General features: G+C 54.5%; 2 protein-coding genes across 4 annotated transcripts in view; both read left to right on the top strand.

The window, feature by feature from the left end:
- Positions 1–1,213: 1,213 nt before the first annotated feature.
- On the top strand, positions 1,214–2,116 carry RNF228 (ring finger protein 228; the record flags this gene model as incomplete). Its single annotated transcript, XM_084292106.1, has 1 exon — positions 1,214–2,116. The coding sequence occupies one exon, from the start codon at positions 1,214–1,216 to the stop codon at positions 2,114–2,116; it is 903 nt and encodes a 300-aa protein (XP_084148232.1).
- A 12,346-nt stretch (positions 2,117–14,462) lies between these two features.
- The window catches only part of PAX3 (paired box 3), a gene marked incomplete at its 3' end in the record, with an annotated part of 75,695 nt that continues 65,899 nt past the window's right edge, over positions 14,463–24,258 (top strand). For 2 of the 3 annotated variants that reach the window (XM_084292433.1, XM_084292435.1), the window contains exons 1-4: positions 14,463–14,593; positions 15,123–15,358; positions 16,572–16,701; positions 17,049–17,183. In XM_084292433.1, the coding sequence (XP_084148559.1) occupies positions 14,509–14,593; positions 15,123–15,358; positions 16,572–16,701; positions 17,049–17,183 (586 nt within the window). In that variant the 5' untranslated portion in view covers positions 14,463–14,508. The remainder of the gene's footprint in view (positions 14,594–15,122; positions 15,359–16,571; positions 16,702–17,048; positions 17,184–24,258) is intronic. The other variant, XM_084292434.1, reaches the window with a different exon arrangement.

The raw sequence follows: 24,258 nt of genomic DNA on the forward strand, positions 1-24,258 counted from the left end.
TTCCTCCACCTGGAGAGAACAACGGGCCTGGACAAGGGAAGAATCCAGCCGGGATGGAGGCCAGGCACCCTGGGGACACGGGTGATGGAGCCCACGTCTGTGGGATCAGCAGCCTGCCCACCAAAGCTGCGTGCCCTCACCGGGAAGGCTGCCAGCAGATGTGGGCAGGCAGCTCGCACACAAGTCTTGCTCCGGACCGTGCTGTCCCGATACGCAGGTGGCACAGCGCTGGGCTGATGGGAGGGCTGAAATCATTAGTGGTTTTGTTCCACAGCAAGGTAAGGGTACGTAAATCACAGCTGCTGTGGTCCCAGCCTTGTTTCCTCTCCTGACCACAGCCACCAGGGTTTCTCCTTGCGCTGGCTGCAGACCTTGCGCAACCAGGCAGCAGCAACCCGCTCTGCGGAGCTGATCCAGCAGAAAAAATAACAGAAAACGGGACGGCGTTTGGTTGTGCCAAAGGGTCAGGACAGGCAGCACAGGAACCACTGGCCATCCAAGCGGGTAAATGTGAGCTGCATCCTTCTGCAGACAACAGCGGTAGCTCACCACTCACTGGGACGGGGACAATTCTGTCACAATTCTCCATCCTGCTTCCACCTTCCATTAAGTCTTCTCTAGGACCTCGTGCCACATGATAACCTTGCTTGGGTGTGATGGAGTTAGTTCCCACGACAAAAAAAATACAAGTTTTTCTCATTCTTAAGTTTTATCAAAAAAAAAAAAAAAAAAGTAAAGCTCATCCTAATTTCACCCCTAGCATTTTTATTTTTCAGTTACGCTCAGCTTTGCCATTTCTCCTGTGTGTTTTCCATGCCTGAGTTACAGGAAGCTTTCCCAGCGCTGACTTTCCTACCCTCATTAGGCGGGGTTTCGGCTGACCTGGAGGCAGATACAGCTCCGATAACAAACCTCGGAACACCAAAGGCTGGAGCAGCCCCACCGCCGGCATACCTGGACCTCATTAAACCCTTTGCTGCAGGGTGCAGCCGGGGGCGGCCCCGGGGGCGGGCAGCGCGCTCCGGCCGCCCCCCCGCGGCCCCCGGCGGCAGCGCGGCCCCGGCGCGGCCCCGCCCGCCCCTCCCCGCCCCTCGCCCACCCGCACCGGGCTCTCCGCAGCCCGCGGGCGCGGCCAGGAGGCGGCGGCTGCCGCCCGCCCGCCGGGGGCTCCCCCGCTATTCCGCGGCGCTCCGGGCCCCCCCGGCGACATGTTATGGCCGAGCCGGCGCAGAAGAAGGGCGGCGGCGGGCGCGGCGGGCGGCAGGAGGATGAAGCGGCGGCGGCGGCGGCGGCCGCCCCCCCCAGCTACGAGGACTACGAGTGCAAGATCTGCTACAACTACTTCGACCTGGAGCGGCGGGCGCCCAAGCTGCTGGAGTGCCTGCACACCTTCTGCCAGGAGTGCCTGAGCCAGCTGCACCTGCGGGCCGCCCAGCAGCCCCCGGCCGCCGCCGAGCAGGGACCGGCGGGGCGGGCGGGTGCCGGTGCCGGTGCCGGTGGCGGTGGCGGTGCCGGTGGCTCCCTCGCCTGCCCGCTGTGCCGCCACCGCACGGCGCTGCCCGAGCACCGCGTCCACGGCCTGCCCGTCAACACCAAGCTGGCCGCCGCCTGCCCGCCGCAGCTGCGGGCCCGCGACCCGCTGCCCCAGGACCGCCTGCCCCCGCTGCCGCCCCGCCGCCCGCACCGCGCCCGGGAGCCGGCGGCCGCCCCGGCCCCGACCCCGGCCCCGCCGCCCGCCGCCCCCAGCCGGGCCGGGCCGCGCTCCTCGGGCGGCGTTGGCGGCTGCGAGAGCTGCCAGAGCTGCAAGCGGGCGGCGCTGAGCGCCGGCTGCGTGTGCGTCGTCGTCTCCTTCCTCGCCATGGTGGTGCTGCTCTTCACCGGCCTCATCTTCGTCAACCAGTACGGCGCCGAGCCCGCCGCCGCCTCGGCCTCGCCGTCGCCCGTGGGGCCCATCTGCCTGTCGGTCGCCAGCATCCTGGCCCTCTTCTCCGTCGTCGTCACCTGGCTCATCTGCTGGCTCAAGTACCGGCCCGAGGCGGCGGCCGCCAACGCCGCCGGGGCCGCGTCCGACGGCGCCCCGCGGGGCAGGGGGGCGGCCCGCAGGACCGACTCGTAGCCGCCCGGCTCCCGCAGGCCGGAGCGCCGCCGGCTTGCTGTTGCCCCCAGCTGGAAGATGCTCGGATGCTTCGCCGCCGCTGGCAGCAGGGATGCTGCTGCTGCTGCTTGTCCCTGCACCGGGCTGCGAAGCGCCCGGGGAAGCCGTGCCAGGGGCGCTTGGGCTCGGCCAGGCTGAGCCCGGGCGCCCCGCGCACGGTTGTGTTCGGATTTTACTGGAAGGCCGCCGGGCCCTCTGTTGGTTGCTTAAAATAAGCTTTATTATTTAATTCCTTGAAGTCCTCATTTCATGTGGGAGGCTGAAGCGCTGCGTTGCACACTTTGAAACGGTTTACGGCAGACGATTTAAGTAAGGGAGCTCTAACGCGGAGCTGGGAGGCTCCTGTGGCAGAGAACCATGTTTCCCTTATTCCACTGGCCCCTTGATTTCGGTTTGATACAGCGAGAGAAACCCACATTAAAACACGGACGTTCGGCGTGGCTGTAAAGGTGGGATGCAGCAGCGTAAGGCGCGTCTCCAGCCCTTACCTTCCGCCAAGGCGGCTGTCACGGGGCCGTGTTTTTCCCCTCGTGGAAAGTTTCTCTTCTGTAGTACGAGTTTCTGTGAAGGCCAGTAGAAAATGCTCTTGCTTTGTGCGGTTGGCACGCCAGAGATGTATGGGAAGCGCGGGGAGACGCTCGCACTATGAAATGAAAAATATTGCCATACAACTGATTTTGTAGTATATTAAGGAGAGCACTCTATATAGGTACTATTCTGTGTTGCAGGATAATTCATTTGGTGCCTGAATTTTTTTAACTTAATTAGTTGTTATAATCTATTACATGGGGAGTAAGATGCTGCTGCTTATTCCACGTTTCTACACAGTACTGTATTGGAATGAGGTAATTATTTTCGTGCTTAACAATTCAAGAATTTCAAAAGTGATCTTTTAGTATGTGTATTTTGCAAGCTGTCTGCATGAATTCTGACAAGTATCCTCTCAATAGACCTTTACTTGACCACTTCTATTTATCACAAGTGCAAAGGAATTTACTCTGTAGACATGTAAAGACAGCAAGTGAAGATGTGTGATGTGTTTTATGACTGCACAAGTGATGTGTACTGTGCATAGTCTTACTTATCACAAATCTGTGGACCCCTCTCCCCCTCAAAAAAAAAAAAAAAGAAAAAGAAAAAGTGGTATTTATACAGCCTTTGCTATGATGGACATAGTTTGTGGAAATAGTATATGATTTTTGTGTCACGTTTATTTACCAGATCCACACCAGCCTTTTAAAGTTATATTTAATAATAAAAAGGCCCTGAGGAGATAAATCACTGGGATCAATTCTGGCTCTGACCGTGGGTTGTGTATTTAGACCGGTGTTTTCAGACTTGGAGGTGTCTGGTGGCTGTGTAAAAGGTACGCCTCCTAAAATCAGGCCTGACTATTAGCCCCTGTTGACTTCAGCAGTAGTTGTGGATGTTCTGCACCAAAGAAAACCATGAGACTTTTATTTAAGCATCTAAATGAGAATTTAGATGGTTGACTTCAGGTACAAGCATTTGAAAATTTTGGCCTTAACCTCTCTGTTTTCAGTTAATGCATCTGTAAAGTTTGATAATAGCGTTGACCTACCTCACAGGCAAGATGTGAGGCTTTATTTATTAAAGTTTTTACGCAATTGGAAAACCTTGAAGAGGAGGTGCTATAGAAGTGAAAGTATTATTATAAATGATACTGTAGTAAGAATAAATATATGTAAATCAATGGACATAAACAGCGGCAATGTTTTCTAAGAAAAATAAATATCTCGAATATGTACGTGTGTACATCATATGCACCAAGCTACGATTTACCTGCTTGTGCTTCTACTGCAAACGCAGCGTGTGTGCCGGCCTCTGTGCGCAGTCAGGTGAGCCCCACGTCCAGCAGCTCAGGCTGGCCTGCTCTAACTCCATCTCCTGTAAACATGCTGCAGCTGCCTGGCAGGGCTCGGGGAGCTCAGCTGGAGCTCGTTCCTGCTCTGCCTGACTCCTGGGGGCCCTCCGGGTGCGATGGACGTGCTGCCAGAGGTGTCTGAGCGGGCTCACGCCGACCCGGCCGTGTTTACAGGAGCTGCAGTCACAACAGGAGCTGTTACGTAGCTGGGCCCTTAAATACTGATTACAGTAAGAAATCGATACTCCATCTTTCTCTTTTCTTTCCATATCATAGCTCCATTTTTGCCTTTTTTCTCTGTAAACAGTATTTGCCATTTTGTCTAAACCAATGGTTTCAGCTGGGATCCGTGGACTACTTCTAAAAGATCTGCAAAAGGTAAGTAAGAAAAGCAAATCAATCACCAGAACCTTAAATTTTTTATGCGAGGGTCAACTTTACATTGTTTAGAGGTTTGCACATTACAAAAAGTTGAAGATCACAGGCCTAAACAGGATTTTCAGGCTTATTTACAATTGAACAGTCATATTACGTATCAGGTTCCTACCCATACATTTCAAAATATTTCAGAGCCAAATTAAAATGGACAGTCTGACCACATGCCAAATCCTTCTCTGTACTTATGCAAATTTTGGGAAACTCCACTGGTTTCAGGAGCGTTTGTCTGGATCCACATCACAGTACCAGTCAGAAAAAAAATCATGCATTGTGTACATCTCTCGAATCCCAGTATTATGTTTGTATTTTGGGTTCCTCTGAGTGTACAGATCGCTTGTCCAAAGCCAAACTTTGCTCAAGTTTCAGTTTGAAAACCAAAAAAAAAAGTAAAATACAGAAAAGAGAAAAACTGTGTCACTGGTGGTGTTTTGTTGTTGTAATTATTTTAGGCAGAACGCTTTTCTGGTCGTTCAAGAAGTACGTGGAGATACGCAGCTGGAGGGGTATGCATCAGTTACGCCATCCACACATCTAGCAGAAAAACAGTGCTCTGGGGCACACGGGGGGAAAGCAGGGTATGCCACAGCACCATGGGGGAAAGCCATGGGAAATACAAGCTGGTTTGTTTTGTTTTTTCTTGTACTCTTTTTTTTTTTTTTTTTTTTTTTTTTGCTATGTAACTGAGTTGCACGGCCTGTGGCAGGAGCTGCTGCAGCCAGTACATGGGAGCACCAGGAAAGTAAATGAAGACCTGAAGCTTTCCCAGGAATTGTTTGACCTCTGCGAGTGCACGGGCTGCACGAATTCTGAGAGATTGCTGTAGTTTCCAGTCGTGCCAATAGATCTGAAATTTTGTCTCGTGGTAGCCCTCTGTTCCTGCACCGGACGGGAAGCATGCGGGACTCCAGACTGGGAGGTCAGATTAAATGCTACGCTGATGGTGATCTGCAGTGTGCTGCTGGGCAGCGGTGGTGCCAGTCCAAGGGGGCAGAGCAGAGCGGGTACGAGGGCAGAGTTCAGCTCACCGACACTGCACCTGGGTGGCTGACACTCGGTGTTCAGCAGTTCAGTCCTGGGAAATGCTCCTCTCCGTCGTACCTGGGATTTCTCAGCTGAGGAGTGCTCACAGGCTCACTGCAGGGGATAAGGCTCGACGTGACACAGCCTCAGGGGCAGAGTGGAGCTTCTGCCCCTTCAAATGTAAGGGGATGTCCTAGCACGGTCACCACCGCATTGCAACTTCTTTCAATTTCCAATTCAATTTTTTAAAGCACCATTATGTTCTTAACACGCACCGAGCACCATCGGTGCTAAAGCGTAGGACTTTTTATTTCTGCTCTCTCATTTTAAGGTGTCTCTGATAAATGCTGTGACCACAGGGAAGAAATTAAATTCCTTTCAGCATCACTAGCCCACAGGTAGCAAGTGATCATACAGTGTTAATTTACCTACCAGCAGATATCATCTCATGAGAGTCAGGCTTGACAGAAAAACACTTGAGCGTTTTGTAAATGCATGGAAGGAATAAAAACCTTGATTATCTAGTTGGATTGGTCAAAAGGCCTGCATACAGAGCCACTTTTGTGTTCCTTTATCATGCAAAAAGGGATGCAGTTACTGTCCTGTACCGTCACTAGAAATGTACCACAAAGACAAATAATAAAAAGGGAGCTACCAGCAGTGGGTACCGAAGCATGCATCACTGGAAGTTAGATCGATGACCTGAATTTCCAAAAGTGACTGGTGGTTGGGGTTCTATTTTTGCCTGCGTTGAGGCAACAGAGTCTGATTTTTTCCAAAAATATCTTTTGCAAATCAGGCTGTGTAATAGTAATGCGGGCTGAGAATCCAAAAGAGCATCTTACTCTGAGAAGTGAATTCCTGTCTGGGTTCATAATTCAGAAACAAAACAAAACAAAATTACTTTTTCTTGCACTACAAAACACATTATTAAAATTTGGCAAATTACAGGTGCATATGGAAACACTGTTGCTTCTTACCTTAGTGCTCTTCTTTTGTAGCTCAAATCACCGTTCACAGGGATTCAGCTTTGTTGTCAAGGCTTAAGTCCCAAAGTAGCTTGCTGTGCATTATGCTTTGTGTAAGATACCTTTTGCAAATGAAGAAAGAGTGAATTGTTTTCACACTGAGTTAGCACACTTAGGAGTACAGATATAGCTACAGACTTCACGTGGATTAACTAATTAATAGCTGAAATCCTGTTTCAGTGAACACTGCCACTGGAGTGGGTGCACTTTTCAATTGGCCAAGACTGGGGAGTGTACAAAAAGAAAAAAAAAAAAAAGAAAAAAAAAAAAAAGAAAAAAAAATCCTGCAGAGCTGGAATTTTGGATGTGCATGAGCTACAAGTTTCCCTGGAAAGTGGTGTGCAGTCCCATACAGAGACCTGGCGCTGAGAGCAGTCACTTGGGGGAACAGCAATTGTGAATGGCAACCCAAGCTGCTGCTGCAGCTCCCTTGCTTGTGTCTGGGGCTGGCACAGTCTCCTTCCTATATCAGTGCGTTGTGCACATCAGGCAAAATTTAACAACTGCTGAAGAAACCAATAGTTAGATATGAATGTGTACATCATTCAGATAAATGGGTATTAATCAGCTCTGCTTGCAGACTCAGGGATAAGCAGTGCATTTGATACTAACACAGCCTGAGAGATGTTTATGGACATGATATCGAGTGCCTGATACTGGAAATAAAAACAGGAGAATTGTTTGCCTAATGTGGGAGTTCTTGGTGTATGCAAAAACCCTCCTGAACTCACCGCCCCTTTTCCCTGTGCTAAGGATGTTTTGCAGCTCCGAGGTCCCTGTCTGGTCTAGAAAATAGGTTTAATCTCACTGGAAGTTGGTGATTTTGTTAACATATTATATTGCCAAAGAAAACTTGCATCTTTGCTGGTATTAACCTCTGACCACTTAAACCACGTGAGAGGCAGCTCCTGCAGTATCTGTACGCAAACACTGCAGGTTTCTCGTTATGTTACAAACAGGGCGAGGAAGCAGGTTGTGTGACAGGTCTGTCATGGCTCTGATTTCTAATGTTTCTGACGGGTGTTTAAATTTGGTGGCTCGCTTGTAGTACTGCTGGACAGCCCCATGACCTACCCTGCTTTTTCCCTTGGTCCGGGTGCGTGTAGAGGTTGAGGTGTTTGGAAGAAATGCCACAGCTGCGTTAACAAAACGCATGTATTGTCCGGGGGGATGCTTCTGTGGGTACCTGATGTGTTTAGCTACACGGATCTCTGACCGCTGCAGCACAAAACACCTCTGCTCGTGCTGTGAGGAAGGAGCAGTACTGGGATCCGGTTGGACACATCTCCTCTGCCCCCAAAAAAGCACTTCTGACACCGGCCTCACAGCCCTGATCCCGAGTTGGGCTCAGGCTTACTTTTAGCTTTGGATTCGGGTGGTGACATTTTGGATCGAGGTGGCTGTAATCTCTTCAAATAACTTCAGTTAAGAAACACCTCGGCTGGTTTAAGGGGATTTTTACAGTAAGCTGAAATACTGCGAGGTTGATCAGTCCCACTGGAATACAGAATTTGGGAAGAATAGCTTAGAAGTTTTTGACATCTTTATTTGAATTTATGCCCCAACCTACCTGTTCGTTATCAGGGAATCTAAATCTTAGATTTCAGCTCCTTACAGGTCCAGATCTAAGCAGTTTCCCCACCCTCCCTCTATGTTGTTTAGCCTTCCACCCTAACAAATCCATTCGGGTCGTTATTTTATAACCGTTTGATTAATAGTAATAGCAAGAAAATTATTTCTTTTTTTTTTTTTTTTTTCTTCTTTCTTTCTGTTTTTTTTTTTTTTTTTTTTTTCAACGACTGAAACCTGAGAAACATGCTCGAGATACAAATCAAAATTTGCTTTCCTTTAATGTGGAAATAATGAAACTTTTTACGGCGTAGAAAACTCGGCGATGAGCAGTACTTGTGACTTGCTGTCCACATTGTGAGTTTCCTTCTGGGGGGGGGGGGGGAAGAGCCTCCGGTTCGGCCCTCCGAGGTCCTATGCCAGGTACCAGAAGGTCGCCTCGCCCCCCGACCCCTTCTGTGTGCTGGGGGCTGGCCCCGCTTCTCCCCGCCGGCCCCGGGGGCCGGGCAGGCTCTGTCCCCCCCCCGGGGCACCGTCAGCGAGGCTCGGGGGGCAGCAGCGAGCCCCGAGCCCCCGGTCCCGCTGCCCTACCTGGGGCCGCGAGCAGGGGCTGCGGCGCCCTCGGGTCCTTGCCCGGGGGCAGAAATCCTGCGGGGAGGGGGACGGGGCCGTGCCGACACCCCCGGGATCGGCCCTGCTGTTGCTGGTGCTGGTGCTGGTGGTGGTGATGCTGCTGCTGGTGTTGCTGCCCGGCCCGGCCCCCCGCGGCCCCACGGGGGCTCCCTCCCGCCGGGGTCTGCTTTGCCTCCTGCCGGGCTTGCTTCGTGCTCGTCTCCTTCTCTTTCCTTTCCTTTCTCGTTCTCTTCCCCGTTCCTTTCTTTTCTCTTTCCCTTCTTTTCCTTTCCTTTATTCTTTCGTTTCCACTATCCTCTCCTCTTCTCTTCCATCTTTCTTTTCTTTTTTCTTTTCTTTTCTTTTCTTTTCTTTTCTTTTCTTTTCTTTTCTTTTCTTTTCTTTTCTTTTCTTTTCTTTTCTTTTCTTTTCTTTTCTTTTCTTTTCTTTTCTTTTCTTTTCTTTTCTTTTCTTTTCTTTTCTTTTCTTTTCTTTTCTTTTCTTTTCTTTTCTTTTCTTTTCTTTTCCTCTCCCTGTTCCCCTCTCCTTCTTTCTCTCACTCTTTCCCTCTTTTCCGTTCTCTCTCTCCCTTTCATTTTCTCTCTTTCCAGGTCCCAATCCAGTTCATCCCCAGAAGAACAACTGGTGAAATCCTCTATCCGCGGCCGAGATACCGATGACCGAACTGACTGTCCGAGCTCGGAGCGCTGCTTTTCCCCCGCGCCGTCAGTCCCTGGCCCCGTGGCGCTGGGTGCAGGGCGCGGAGGCTGGGGACGACCCCGGAGTCCCCTGGGGACAAGGCTGGATGTTTGCCTGTGTCCGCTGCCTGCCGGCAGGCCCGGGCTCTCCCTCCTCTGCCGTGGGTCACACCGGGCTCCTCGTCCCCCCCCCGGCTCCCGGTGCGAGCCCATTCGGCCGGGCCGAGCCTTCGGTGCGCGAAACCCGAAGGGCCTCGGACTGCAGGACGGCTCCCCGTGGAAATCCGCCGCGATGCCGCTGGAATTAATCATCGCTGGTGTTTTCACAAGTAATTAACGAGGATTAGCCGCTTCGTTTTGAAACGCGGCTGTGAGCGAAGGGGGAGGCCGGGCCGAGGGGTGCCCCCCGCCGCTCGGCCCGGGGGTGCGGGGCTGCTGCGGCACCGGGGGGCAGAGAGAGACCTCCTTCCCTCCCTCCCTGTCTCCTCTCCTTCTCTCCTTTCCTTCCTCCTTCCCTCTCTCCTTCCCTCCTTCCTCCCCTCCCTCCCTTTCTCCCACCCCCGCAGGAGGCCACCAGCCCCTGCCCTCCGCCTCTCCCGGCCTCAGGGGAGCCCCGAGAGGCTCCGGGGGTGCCCCCTGCCCCGTGTGCCCCCCCAGCACGGCCGAGCCCCGCCGGGCTGCTCCCTCTGAGCCCCGGGGTTGTCCCTGTCCTCATCCCCGCAGCATCGCGTCCCGGCGGTTCCGGTGGGACCAGGGGGGCGAGGAGGTGGAGAAGGGCGCCCTGCCCTGTCCTGGGGCTCCGCAGTGGTTCCCGGGGCTTCTCGGGGTGTTTGGGGGGTCCTGTGCCCCGTCCCCATCCTTGCACAGAGCATCCTCCGGTGCCGAGCCCTTCTCGGGCTGCCCGGCTCTGGGACCCGTGAATTGATGAAAACGGAACTCGAAAGGGGAAAAAAAAAAACCTCAGCCGGTGCTGAGGCGTGCGCACGGGACATAAAAGCGGAGGAAAAAGGTTCAAAGCTTTCGGTGATGACTTTTCACCTTTATTTATGTGCCTATTAATGCAATATCCATCATGGAGATATGCATCTTTATCCTTTCAACTGATATGCTGGGAATCAATTGGATATGCAGATTACATTTCATAAGTTTCAAACGTTAATCTCCCCGGCCCTTTGCTGGCAATTTTTTTTTTTTTTTTCACCAAATAGTATTATGTTTCTGCCACCAAAAAAAAAAAAAAAGGATAAAAAAAAAAAAAACAATTAATGGGGACGGCGCTGCTGCTGACCGCTCCCCGGTCACGTTCCTGGGTGTTGTCGCTGTTGGTTGGTTTGTGCCTTTTTTTGGTGGCGTTTCCCAACGTGCGGAGGTCCCTCTGCTGAGGGAGGTCGAGCCGAGCTGAACTGCAGCATCCCCGCCCCGCAGCACCCCGCAGAGGCCCCGCGGCACCCCGCTGGCAGGAGGGAAGGGGGGGCCGTGCTGGAGAGAGAGGGGGACACCAGCCGAGGGGGAGGGACACGGCCCCCGGGACAGCGGAGGGGGGTCCGCAGCCCCCGGCCGGCTGTGGTGCGGGGCGCTTGTTGTGAGGGCGGCGGGGAGCACGAACCAGAAGTAACGGGCGGTCCTACACGCTCGTGTGCTCGAAAACAGCCTGAAAATAAAATAACTTTTTCTTTCTCTCTCTTTCTTTAATTCCTTAAACTTCTTTATTTTTCTTTATTTTTTCTTTATTTTTCTTTAAATTTTCTTTAATTTTTCTTTAATTTTTCTTTAATTAATTTCTCTTCTCTTCTCTTCTCTCTCTTCTCTTCTCTCTCTCTCTTCTCTTCTCTTCTCTTCTCTTCTCTTCTCTTCTCTTCTCTTCTCTTCTCTTCTTCTCTTCTCTTCTCTTCTCTTCTCTTCTCTTCTCTTCTCTTCTCTTTCTCTTCTCTTCTCTTCCTCTTCTCTTCTCTCTTCTCTTTCTCCCTCCTCCTTCTTTTTCTTTTTCTTTTTCTTTTTTTCTTTTTCCTTCTTTCTTTTTCCTTTTTCCTTTTCCTTTTCCTTTTTCCTTTTTCCTTTCCATTCCCCCCAAACGTTTCCACCCCCGAAGCCCGACGCCCTCTCCCCTGCCCCCCCCCCACGACACAGTTATGCGACGATCCCCTCCGGAGTCCTTAGGAGAAATTAATGTATGCGCGCAAACCGGAAACAGTGTAATTGATTTTATTTCTAATAGAGGAGAAAACAGCAACGTTATCGTTCCGAATGATTGCCTCTGTTCCTAATAGCTCTAATTTTCCGCTGTCCATTTGATGTGCGGCAGGTTTAATATAGAGCGCTCACTAATCCAATTAAAGTGCACCTGGCCTGGAAGGGCTCTTTTAATTAGCAGGAGCGTTTTTAGCTATTTCCACTGGCAAAGCGTGAATCATCTCTGCTGGCCTAAAGGACGGCAATGCGGGGTGGGGGCGAGGAGGGGCGGAGGAGCGGGGCCTGGCGGCCGGGGCACCGCCACCGGCGCTGCGGGAGGACGGGGCCGCTCCGCCCGGTACCCGCGGCGGCCCCCGCCTGGGTCTGGCGGCCCCGGGAGGCGCAGCCGTCGGGGGGCAGCGCAGGACGAGGCCCGGGACCCCCACGCACACACCCCACGCACACAACCCCACGCACACACACACACACACACACACACACACACACACCCCTCACACCCCAGCACGCCCAGCTCCGAACGACAGCGCAGCCCCGGGGCTGAGGGACCCCGCTCCTCCTCCTCGTCCTGCGGGGGCTCCGAGCCGCCCCCACTCGCGGCCGCTCCCCGCGGGTGGGCATCGCCACGGGCCGTGCTCCCCGCCGGGCTGTGCCACGCTGCTGGGCCCCGGCGCTCCCCGCAGCTGCCTGCGCTTCTCGGGCACCAAGTGTCTTGAAGAGTTTTTCTCTTTTTTCTTTTCTTTTCTTTTCTTTTCTTTTCTTTTCTTTTCTTTTCTTTTCTTTTCTTTTCTTTTCTTTTCTTTTCTTTTCTTTTCTTTTCTTTTCTTTTCTTTTCTTTTCTTTTCTTTTCTTTTCTTTTCTTTTCTTTTCTTTTCTTTTCCTCCTTCTTTCTTCTCTTTAGTTTTCTTTTTCTTTTTCTTTCTTCTCTTTAGTTTTCTTTTTCTTTTTCTTTTTCTTTTTCTTTTTCTTTTTCTTTTTCTTTTTCTTCTTTTTCTTTTTCTTTTTCTTTTTCTTTTTCTTTTTCTTTTTCTTTTTCTTTTTCTTTTTCTTTTTCTTTTTCTTTTTTAATTTCCCTTTCCTTTTCCTTCTTCTTTTCCTTTTCATTTTTCTTTTTCCTTTTCTTTTCTTTTTCTTTTTCCTTTTCTTTCTTCTTCGCTTTTCATTTTTTATTTATTTTTTATTTTTTATTTTTATTTTTTTTATTTATTCATTTTTTTTATTTAAGTTGCTTCTTCCATATTGCTCCGCCGAGAACACGCAGGACAGAGGGCGGCGGAGCGGATCCCCCAGGAAACCCGCGCAGCTGCTGCGGGCCGGGACCGGGGCCGGGGCCGGGGCTGGGGCCTCGCAGCCGCCCCTTGGCCACGTTTCGGTGCCGGCGACGCCGTGCCGACCCCACACGAGCTTCCCTGTCCCCGCAGCTCCTGCACCAACCTGTCCCCGAGCCCTGTCCCCTGCGAGCTCCGCCGGGCTGCGCGCTGCGGAGGGGCTGCTCCTCCGCATCCCAAAGCGCTTGGAAAGGCCGGGGGGCTGCGGGGCGCTGCGGGGCGCTGCGGGGCGGTGCGGGGCCGGCCGGCAGCTCCCCGTTTTCCCCCGCCCCGCCGCCCTCCCCTCCGGGGGGGGGTCGCTGGCGCCCGCCCCCGGCCCCGACCCGCGCCCCGCGGCCGGCGGAGGGGAAGCGGAGCCGCGGCCCGGCCGACATTGTTCGCTCCGTTTCAAAGGGGGAACCTGAGCGATTCTCATCCTTTTGATTGATTAAGGTCCTGAATAACTTGAAGCTCGGGAGTGACAGTTGCTGAATAGACTATTGCAAATAAAGAGCGCTGTGGAAAGCCGGGCTGGCACTTCAGAGTGTAAAGGAGGCGAGTTTGCTGGCACTTACCAAGTTATAAATAAAAGGCCGCGCACAATAGTACCTTCTTTAAGGACAGACAGTCTTTACAACACTCCTGGCGTCATATCCTGCTGTGGTCACTTCAGCTCCGAGGCAGACTTTACCTCTTTTATTTTTCCAGCAGTTTAGTTTGAATACTACAATAAATTCCTGGGAACAAACGCTCGTTAGTAAGGCCGTACCGCACGGCGCCCGCAGCCCCCCGCACACGCCGCTACCGCGCACCCCGCGGCCCCGGCCCGCTCCTGCCGCCCAGCCCCGACGGCAGCTCCCGCTGCGGGCCCGGTGGCACCGCTCGGTCCCGGGAGGCGTCTTCGGCACGGCGAGGGGCTGCGGGGCGAAACGAATAAACAGGAGGGAGGGAGAAGGGGGGCGGCGGGGCCTTGCGCCCCCCGCCCGGAGCCCAGCGGGCCCCGGGGCTGCTGTCGGGGCACGGAGCGGCTCCGCGGTGCTGGCTAACGGAAGCCCAGTGCGGGGCCGAGCCGGGCCGTGCCGTGCCGTGCCACGCCGTGCCGAGCCGTGTCACACCGTGCCGAGCCGTGCCGTGCCGCAGCGAGCTGCAGCCGGCTGCACCGAGCCGTGCGGTGCCGCAGCGGGCTGTAGCGGGCTGCACCGAGCCGTGCCGTGCCGGAGCCGAGCCGTGCCGGGCCGTGCCGTGCCGGTCACGCTGCCGGCGATGCGGGAGAGCCCCGGCCGTCGCCCAATCAGCTGGGGCGGCGCGGCCGGGCCGGGCGGAGGCGGCCAATCGCGGCGGTGCCGCCGCGGAGCCGCGCCGGGGCCGGAGCCGATAAATGCTCCCGGCCCCGCTCTGCCGCTCCCCGCCGCACCGGGCACAGCGACGCCGCCCCCGCCCGGCCCCCGCAGCGCTCCCGGTGCGGGGCAGTGCCCGAGGGGCAGCGGGGAGCTGCCCCCTCCCCGCCCCCCGGCGGCAGCGCCCACCCCCTGCCGGCGGGGACCCCCCGACAGCGCGGCTCTCCCCCGGCCCGGCCGCCCGCTGGATATAACCCCGGCCGCCCGCCGCGATGACAACTCTGGCCGGAGCCGTCCCCAGGATGATGCGGCCCGGGGCCGGGCAGAACTACCCCCGCAGCGGCTTCCCGCTGGAAGGTAAGGACGGCACCGGCACCGCGACGGGACGGGACGGGGCTGCCCCGACGGCCGGCGGCGGGGGGGAGCCGGGAAGGGGGACGCGGGGGGGTCCCGGAGCCCCGCCGCCCTTGCGGGAAGCGGCGATCGGGCGAGAGGGAGCGGGGGAAAAAGTTGGAAAACGCAGATCGGCTGGCGGAGCCGAAAGGGGCTCCGGCACTGCAGCGGTGCGCGCCCCGTCCTGCGGCCGGCAGCCCCCGGCCCCGCTCGGCGGGGTCCCCGCAGCTTTTGGGTGCCCCCCCCCCGGGGGCTGGTGGCCCTCCCGGCGGGCCGGAGCACGGCCTGCGGGCAGCACCGGGGCTCAGGTGAAGCCTCCCGGCCCGGCCCGTTCTCGGCGGGGCTCCGGGTGCGCTGCGGGGCGGCTCGGGGGGGGGGGGGGGGGGGCGGCGAGTTGCCTTCCAGAAAGCGACGGCAAAAAGAGAGCCAGCGGGATCCGAAGGAGACGTTAACGCCGTTTCCCCCCCCTGCCTCCCCTCCCCTCCTTTTCTAGTCTCTACTCCTCTAGGCCAGGGCAGAGTCAATCAGCTCGGAGGAGTGTTTATCAATGGCAGGCCTTTACCCAACCATATCCGACACAAGATAGTGGAGATGGCCCACCATGGCATAAGGCCCTGTGTCATCTCTCGCCAGCTGCGAGTGTCCCACGGCTGCGTCTCCAAAATTCTCTGCAGGTACCAGGAGACGGGCTCCATCCGGCCGGGGGCCATCGGCGGCAGCAAGCCCAAGGTGAGCCCCTCCGGAGCCGGGCAAAACCTGGGCACGGCCCGGCTCGGCCCCGCTGCCCCCTGGCACGGCCCGAGCGGGACGGGGCCGAGCCGCGATGCGCCGGGAGCGGGGCCGGGGGGAGCGGGGTGCGCCCGGCCCTGCCTGTTGCTGAGTCCCGGCCTTTACGGGGATTGTTACTGGGCTTTGGCCGTTGTTTTATTTAAGAAAATGCTTAAAAATATTTATATTAAAAAAAAAAAAAGGAAACGAAACGAGGGCGAAGGGGGGTGTTTAGCGAGTGCTGTGCTCGCCCTGGAGTCGTGCGGCGGCCGGGGAGCCTCGGGGGGCCGCCGGGGCTCGGTGGGGTTGGGCACGGCTCGGGGCGCTGCAAATCGCAGCAGTGCCCTGTCTGTCTGGCTGTTTGTCCGGCTATCTGTCCGGCTGCGGTGCCTTCTCCTGCCCCCTTTATTTTTCTGTTTGCTCCCAAGCTGCGTGTATTTATAGTGATACGGCTAAAAGTTCGCGCTCACGGTAGCACAAACAGGGAAACTTGTCTCAGGGTTTGCCTCTTCCGTCGTTTTGTCTTTTCGTTTCCTCCAAAACAAAGCTTTCTTTTTTCTTTCTTTCTTTCTTTTATTTATTTATTTATTTTCATTTTTTCTTTATTTTTATTTTTATTTTATTTTTGGTTGAAAGTTGCCCCGTAGATTTTTTTTCCCTTTGTTGCTTCCAAAGTAGCAAACCCCGAACTTTCTGTTCTGGCGTTCAATCGGCGGCGATTTTTTCCAAGCGCGTTATCCGGCCGAGAGGCTGTTCCCAGCCGGGACATCTCGGGTTCGTTTGAGCTCGGTTTCGTTTTAAAAATTCTGAGGCGATCGGAGAAAGCTCTCCGTGTCGGTCCCGGTGCTCAGACCTCTTTATTTATTTATCGTGCGACTTTTCCTCCGCTGCTGCCCGCTCGGCTCCCCGGGATGGGTCTGGCCGAGGAGCCCGTGCAGCGCGGCCGCCTCCCCTGCGTCTCACCCCGGCGGTTTTCGGGGCGAGTTCTGGGTTCCTGGGGGGCTGCCTTAAATGGGCCCGCTGTTACCCGTAATGCTCCCCCCTTTTTCCAGCCGCCCGCCCCACAAGCGGGGCTCGCTCGGGGCCGTGCCCGGTAAAGGGAGCAGGACCCTCGGGGGTCCTCCGCCGCCCCCGGCCGCACAACCCCTGCCCGCTCGCCTTGTCTTTACTGAAGCAGGTGACGACGCCGGACGTGGAGAAGAAAATCGAGGAATACAAGCGGGAAAACGCCGGCATGTTCAGCTGGGAGATCCGCGACAAGCTGCTGAAGGACGGCGTGTGCGACCGCAACACGGTGCCCTCGGGTACGGGCAGCCCCGGGGCGGTGCGGGGAGGGCGGCCCGGCGGCGGGGGGACCCCGGGATAGGGGGGAGAGGGGTAATTAAAAAAGCGACCGGGGCCCCCTGTATGCTCCCCCGGGCTGGGGCCGGCTGGGGGCTCGCCGAACCGGGGCTGGAAGGAGGGAGCCGGGTGGTGGAGGGGTTTTTTGGTTGTCCGCGCCCCGGGGACAAACCCACTGGTGGGGGCGGCCCGGCAGCGGTGCCCGGTGGGAACGGCCGCGGGAGGGCAGCGGGCGGCCCCCCGGCAGCAGCGGGGCTCGGCTCCTCGGGGCTGGGGGCGGCCCGGTGCCAGCTCTCCGCTCCCCCCGAAGTGAGCTCCATCAGCCGCATCCTGCGGAGCAAGTTCGGGAAAGGCGAGGAGGAGGAGGCCGAGCTGGAGAGGAAGGAGGCGGAGGAAGGCGACAAGAAGGCGAAGCACAGCATCGACGGCATCCTCAGCGAGAGAGGTACACCCGGGGGGCGTGCGGGGCGAGGAGCGGGCCCCGACGGGGCACCCGAGCCGTGCCGAGCCGGCCCCGGTCCGCCGGTGGGGGCAGAGCCCCCGAAGGGACCCGCGGCAGCGGGGGGGAGCCTGGAGCCGGCCCGGCGGGGGGCGACGGGGGTCGCGCTGCCAGCCCCAGCCCAGCGCCAGGCTGCAGCTGCTCGGGGTCTGCAGCCGCGGGCAGGGCCCGGAGCCTCGCCCCCCGTCCCGGCTGCGCTGGGAAGGCTGAGGACGGCTCGGGGAGGGGGCTGGGGGGGGCCGGGAGTGGGCAGGGGGCTGCCCGCGGCGGCGGTGCCCACCCCGGCGGAGCGCGGCGCTGGGGCCGGGCCGGGCGGCAGGGCTGGGGCTGCCCGGCACAGGCACAGGCGCTGGAGAAGGCGAGACAAAAGTAGCAAATGAGCTGGTCAAACATTTGTACAACTTTTCCAGCTTTTACAAAGAAGGCCTTCTATACACAATCTACACTTGGAGATGAACTTGGAAAACAAAGAGGGGGGAGTCCATTGAAACTCACACTTTGGCTTTGCGCAGACAAAGCTTCAGCTAGCAGCAGCTTGATGTGAACAAAAGAAGGCAACCTTTTTATAATTCAAGGAGAAAAGAAGAGAAAACAGCCCCACAAAAGGCCGAGAAAAGACATTATGGGCTTGCAATGAGGGATGAATTATTCAATGAGCCCCTAATAGCTGATGCTCCACGCAGTTTTATGGACTCTCCACCGTGGAAAAAGTAACTGGTTTTACCTACAAAATGTTTGTAGCGTTTTTAGACATCTGGAGATGCCGAGCGCCACTCGAGAGGACAACTGAAACCCTTTCTTTAAAAGAAGGGTGTCCCCTTGTAGTGTAGGAACGGACCTGAAAGCATTTCCCAGAGTTACTTTCCGAGGCAGTTGTTGAAGCTCTCGGGGAAACTTTGCCTTCTGTGTCTGTGGGTGTGTGTAACACACACACACGCGATGCTGACAGAGGCACAGACTTTAAGGCCAGGAGGCACGGTTTGTCTGCCCCTGTATGGCGTGTCACAGCTTCCCCCAGTACCTCCTGCAACGGAGAATTGTTCCGAGGGATGTGCACCAAGGGAAAACGGGCTGAACGCGGTGCCCTCAGCTGTGAAGTAGCTAGCTGTGCTGCCTTCCTGAATTTCTCTGCAGAGATTAAAACCAGAAGGTAGGGAACCTTGATAACACCCCAGCTTTATGGAGCAGAGTAATTAAGAGAGACAGCAAGAGAAAAAATATTATCATCAATATTACCCACCCCTCTACTTCAGAAAAATCTTCACAGTCTCTGACTCTGCTCTGTAAGGCAGGGATCCTGACCTGCCACCAGCTGGTTTTGGGAGCGCGGGCGCTGCCGTGCCGAGGCTGCCCTCAGCCCTCCATGTACCTCTCCTTTGCCTTCTGCTGCCATAATGAGCATATTTTGCTACTTCTTCCTTCAGTCAGAGGCGAAATTCCCCCGGAGTAGATAGGCTAGCACAGCCCTGTCCCATCTCTGTGCATACAGGTTTCTGTTGGGTGAAGGGGGCCAGGCAGTTCTGTGCAAACAGCGGCTTCAAATCTGGTCTGTTCCCTGAGTTTTGGGGAGGTTTTGGCGATGGGAGGGAGGCTCCTGCTGACTCCTGCCTGGGTGTCAGCCTGTTCCTTAAGCTTGTTACTGGGGTGGCCGGGGTGCTGCAGTGGGAGAGCTGCTGCAGGATGGATTTGTTGCCGTGCGCATAGCATGGTGCTGTGGGGACACCATGCTGGAAAGCTCATTGCAAGAAAAAAACATAAAATGAGTCCACCTCTCTGGCTGTATCTGGCAAAAAAAACAAAAAACAAAAAACAGAAGTTCTGCTTCAACTCTTGTGACCAGTGGAGGAGCTAGGATTTCACTCTTGTCTATAAAATCCTCAGGTTGGGCCCTGCCGTTTGCACAGACTGCCCGACCCTCTTACTGAAATCTCTGGCGGTGCTGCCAGGGATGTGGGTGCTGCAGGATCCTGGCTGCCTGTGTGCAGGGCCTGGAGCCCCAGCCGGCACGTGAGAGGCGGGCTGGCACCCCTGGGTCCCTGGTGTCACTGCTGAAGCGCGTGGTACAACCCTGCAGGGCAGCTCAGTGCTGAGCGCCCGTGGCAGGAGCACTGCACCCGTCCGAGTGAGAAAAGCAAAGCGTGGGGTTTTGGCGTGCCCGAGCCTTTTCTGTGGCTGTGGTTGCAGGGCTGGGGGGCCCTGGCCACTGGAGGGAAGGGGACAGCCACGGGGTGGCTGGGGGTGGCTGATGTCCCCTGCTTGTGGGCGAGGTGGGGAGAGCCGGGGCTGTGTAGGGCTGGAGGGAGGGAGGGATGTGGGGCTGTGGCTGTAACCGTGCGGGAGCTGGGGAGCTCCTGCAGCAGAGCGGGGTCATGGAGAAGAGAAATGTGATATATATACATTTTAAATGTGCGACAGAAGCAGTCCGTCACGTGGCTTGGGCTTTCTCCCTCTGATCTTCACAGACGTGAGCGTAGGTAAACTTCCATCTGCCCTGCTGTGTTTCTGTTTCAGCCCCTATTTACACGCACCTAAACTTTTTGTTCTCACACGCCTTGGCAGACATTGCACTGCTGCGTTTCTGCATTTCTGCCCGTCTCGTCCTCTCCCCTGGTTTCGGGTGTGTGTTTAAAGCCAAGCCTGGCTGTCATAGTGCGGATCGGTGAGATTATCTCCCTATAACAGCACATCTGCATTTCTGCGTGCCTGATATATTTTTCTTAACCACTTAAGCTGTGAATAACGATCACAAAAGAGAAGCTCCTGCGCTATCAGGCACATCAGGCTGTATTTTCAGAGACGGGGAGCTGCCCGTGCCTCCTGCTGCCATGTTCTGGCACAAACCGGCGGCCTCCAGCGCTGGCAGGACGGGGCCGGGAGCTGCTCGGGGCCGCTGCGAGCGGGCGGCGCTGGACGGGACGGGGCTGGCGCTGGGGTCCCCCGGCCTCAAAGGGGGCCTCTGTTCCCGGCCCGGCGGAATTGGCCCCCGGGCCCTGTCCCGGCTGATCCTCCCCCAGTCATGCGCGCCCATCCAGAAAGGGCCCTACTCATCCCCAGCCTCTACCCTGGGCTGCACTGAGAGCAATTCAGGCTACAGCCGACTAAATTGCCTCCTTTATTTCCTTCTGACTTTCATCTCGGACCAAACCCTTCCCCCCTCGCCCTCCCCTTCCTCTTTTCTCTCTCTCTTTTTTTTTTTTTTTTTTTTTTTTTTCTGTGTGCCCGAGGCTCACATTAATACAATTTCGGCACCACCCCTATTTCTGTGCGTGTATGCGGGGAGCTCGGAGGGGGGGAGAAGAAGAAGGACCTCAGCACAAAAGCCCCGCTCAGCAGCTCCAAAGTTCAAGCTGCCGCTGCCTCTCGAGCAGAGCGATGCTTTTCCTGTTTGCGAGTTTTGGGAAACATTTTTGCTTTGTACTGTAATGGAATTAGAGGACAGATGCTGGCTGTAAATGGGGCACGCGACTACCAGCCCCTAGCTTAAATATTTAGATGCAATGTTACAATTACTGACTTGATGCGCGGCCTTTGAAGTGGTGGCACATGGTCTGGAGGGTAGCGGGGGCTAGCCGGGCCTGCAGATGTTTTGTTTAGGTTTGGTCAGTACCATGCAGCCGGTTATTTTTAGGTTGCTAAACTAATAAAGGCAGCTTGTGAAGGGAGGGGATTGACACGCAGGCGCCAGATATCGGTTGGAGCCATCCCGCTCCCCGCTGTACGGCAAGGCGTGGGGCAGGGCGGGGGCTGCCTGGTGCTTTGGTTGGGGTTTTGATGCTGGGCTCACTGTGGTGTTGCTCCAGCATCCCCTCCCAGGGTGTCCTTGCCATGTCAAGTACCGGTGGGTTTTAGGTCTGAGGAGCGCCACGTGTTGCCCCTGCTACATCCCCTGCTGAAGGGTCGCCTCCGGGGTGATGTGGGGATGGCGACTGCAGGCAGGCACCTTCCTGAGCCTGGCATTCAGTGTTTTAAGTTAAATGTTTGGTCACCAGCAGGTCGAAGAAACCTGCTCCTCCGATTTGAGCAGAATTCTGCCTCTCGGGGTCTCAGAGCTGGTGGGGAAATCGTGCATAATTACAAAAAACTCCCCAATGGCTCCAGGGTTTGGCTCAAGGCGGGCAGAAAAGCCGGGTGCTGCACAAAGTAAATCACCACAGGGCTCATCGCTGGACTGTGGCCCTGGGTTTGCTGCTCCTGCCTGGCCAGGGGCTGTGGTGTTTTGGACCAGGTTGCTACCAGCGGGGCGAGCAGGGGCTGCGGGAAGGCGCAGGCTCCCCGCATCCCACAGCAGCCCCTGCTGACATCCTGATCTCTCTGCTGGTTTTGCATGGTTTGCCATCTCGGGAGCACTTTCCTTAGCTGTTCAAGCAGCACAACCGGGGACATCCTGTCCCTTTTTTCTAAACTTTTGTACCCTGAGCAAAGACAAATATTATTTTAGCAAATACCAGGATAGTTTCACACACACTGGTTGGAGTTTGTACCCAAGTTTGCATCCGATTGGGTTGTTCTGAAAATCTTAACTGATAATTGATTAAACCTAGACAGTGTCGTTCTGGAAAGACTGGGGCAGGAAATGAATGGACTTGCTCCCAAACCATGATTTGTATCCTTGGCTTTCTGGATTCTGCTGCGATTGCCAAATCCTTGACAACAGTAGGAATTTAGCATGGTAAAGCTCAGCCTTGTCTTGAAAGCAGATTTCTAATGTGCTGAGCAACTGCAGCTCCCAGGGAAGTGCTCAGGATTGGGATGTGAGTTGGGTTTATAGGCTTGCATATCAGACCCCTAAATATATATACTTATTTATTTATATATAAGTACCTATCACCATACTGACAAATGTTCTTTGGAACCACTCTGATGACAGGAGGTGGCCCCAGCACTTCTGTTTCCAACCAACTCTTAAAAAAAAAAAAAAAAGGTTGGTTGGAAAGCATCAGATGCGAGGGACAGCGAGGAGTGCCATTGAAAGGGCCCATTCATGTGTGTAAAGCTGCTCACGTGGCTGGGGCAGGCAGCAGCGGGGCCTAAATTCGTCCTCTTCTCTTACGAGAAACTGCTGGCTGACTGCGAGCGTGGCTGCAGTCCCGACCGAAACCGGCAAAACTCTCGTCGAGCTGAGGATTTCTGTAGCCATGCTCGCACAAAGGTAGCGATGGTATCAGCAGGCAGCCAGGCAGCGATTTTAATTAGATAAAAAATTAATTAGAAATTAATGCTGAAAGTAAAAATTGACGCTGATGAAATCCCCAGAAGAGATTATTTTTGGGGTCCAATTTCAACTGGTAATTTTCTGTTGTATCTGTCCAAGACGCCGCTTTTATCTAACACTTGGGGAAGGTTTAGTTCTGTATTGGGTTTACTTATTGATAAGGGCTGGAACGGGGTTTAGATGAGGGGAGCCAATAAAGTTGATAGTGATGAATTATCACGAGTCCCCAGGGCTGTGTAATAAAACGGCATTGGGAAATGAAGCAGAACTACAAAGTGCTCTCTGGTTAATTTAAGAAGAAATTGAGTGAAACGCAAAGCAATAAATCAGAGCAACCCAGTCAATGCAGATTTCTCCATGTAAATGTCACTTTAAATCCTATGTAACAAACATATGTGGCTGCAGAGAGAACAAAATATATAAATAAAAATGTGGGATACTTCCAAGTGCTCCCCAAACGCTGAGCTTGCTGGCTAATAAAAATGATGTACAGTAACACAGCTCACCACAAACCTTGCTCGGCGTAGTGCGAGCGCCTCGTTTTACTTCACTTGCCCTGGAGTACTCCTGCCCCATGCTGTTAAACTAATTCACTTTAAATCACTCTCCCTAGAAAAAAAGTGAAACGTAATGAAATTAAAACTCACTGTGGGCACATTAGAGTTAGTGTGTCGCGCGCTGAGATTACGTGGTTAGTGGAGTTTGATGTGATTGTCGACAGGTCATTTATTCATCCCGGTAAATAAAGATTCAAGGGCGATTAAGGATGTGCATATATAACTAGCAGGACAGTAAAAGGCAATTAAGCAGTCAGTTTAATGTCTTATCTTGCTGGTTGCCCTACAGTTGTTTTACAACTAGGAATTAAAATTTGAAAAGGAAGTTTTCAGTGGCCCTGGCCAAATATTGATTAAGTAGTTGTTTGCTGATGCCATTGTTGCAGATAAAAAGGCCAGTAGTCCTGCCCCGTGTTGTTCATCTTCCATTGTAACTGATTCTTAACCTCGGAGATCAAAGGAGGATCATTTCAGTTTATCTGTCCTGGAAAATCCTTCTTTGCTCCTAAAACCGTATGGATTAATGGCCAAATTGTCTTTAATGAGATGTGAAATTTGAGAGGACTCCTTATTTCGCCCAGGCTGTTGCCTGTACTCACTGTACGCTCCTGCAGTTTTGTGGAGGGTTTTTGTTTGGCATTATTGGGTTTGTAGTTGTGTGAATCACTGGTTTTAGTACAAAGGGCACAGAAATTTTACTAAAACAACAGGAGAAAAATTGTGTATTTCATGGAATTTTAATGAAACTGATTTAGTCTCATGTGTTTTTTTTTTTTTTTTTTTTTTTTTTGGGCGTAGTATACAGACAGTTTCTTTTTCTACACCAAATCAGAAAGATAAATGGTCCGGGGCTGCCACTGAAAGAAAGGGAGCTGGAGAAGCCTGCCAGTTCTCAGGGCTGGGCTCTCGGTGCAGGGGGAAAACAAACGAGCTGGCAGCATTTCTTTGTGCATTTTCCCCAGTTTTGATTTTACAGTCCCCACTCGCATCAGGCAGGAGAGTTGTGCTGTCCCTCCCCCAAAAAAGGGGGAGGAAAAGTCAGATCGGCCAGGCTGTGCTGACAGGCAACGAGAGTGCTCGAGAATAATCGCTTCCTTGTTGCCGTACGGAGAGCTCTGCTTACTTCAGAGACAGCAAACTCTGCTCCACCGCATCCTCAGCACAAGAGGCTGCGCAGCGGGGATGTGTTACGTTGGCTTGTAATTGTGCCGTGGAATTCCGGCTGGACTGGGGGGCTGTGAGCATCAGGTCC

The sequence above is a fragment of the Netta rufina genome (genome assembly GCF_964035555.1).
Source record: "Netta rufina genome assembly, chromosome: 9".
Lineage (NCBI taxonomy): Eukaryota > Metazoa > Chordata > Aves > Anseriformes > Anatidae > Netta > Netta rufina.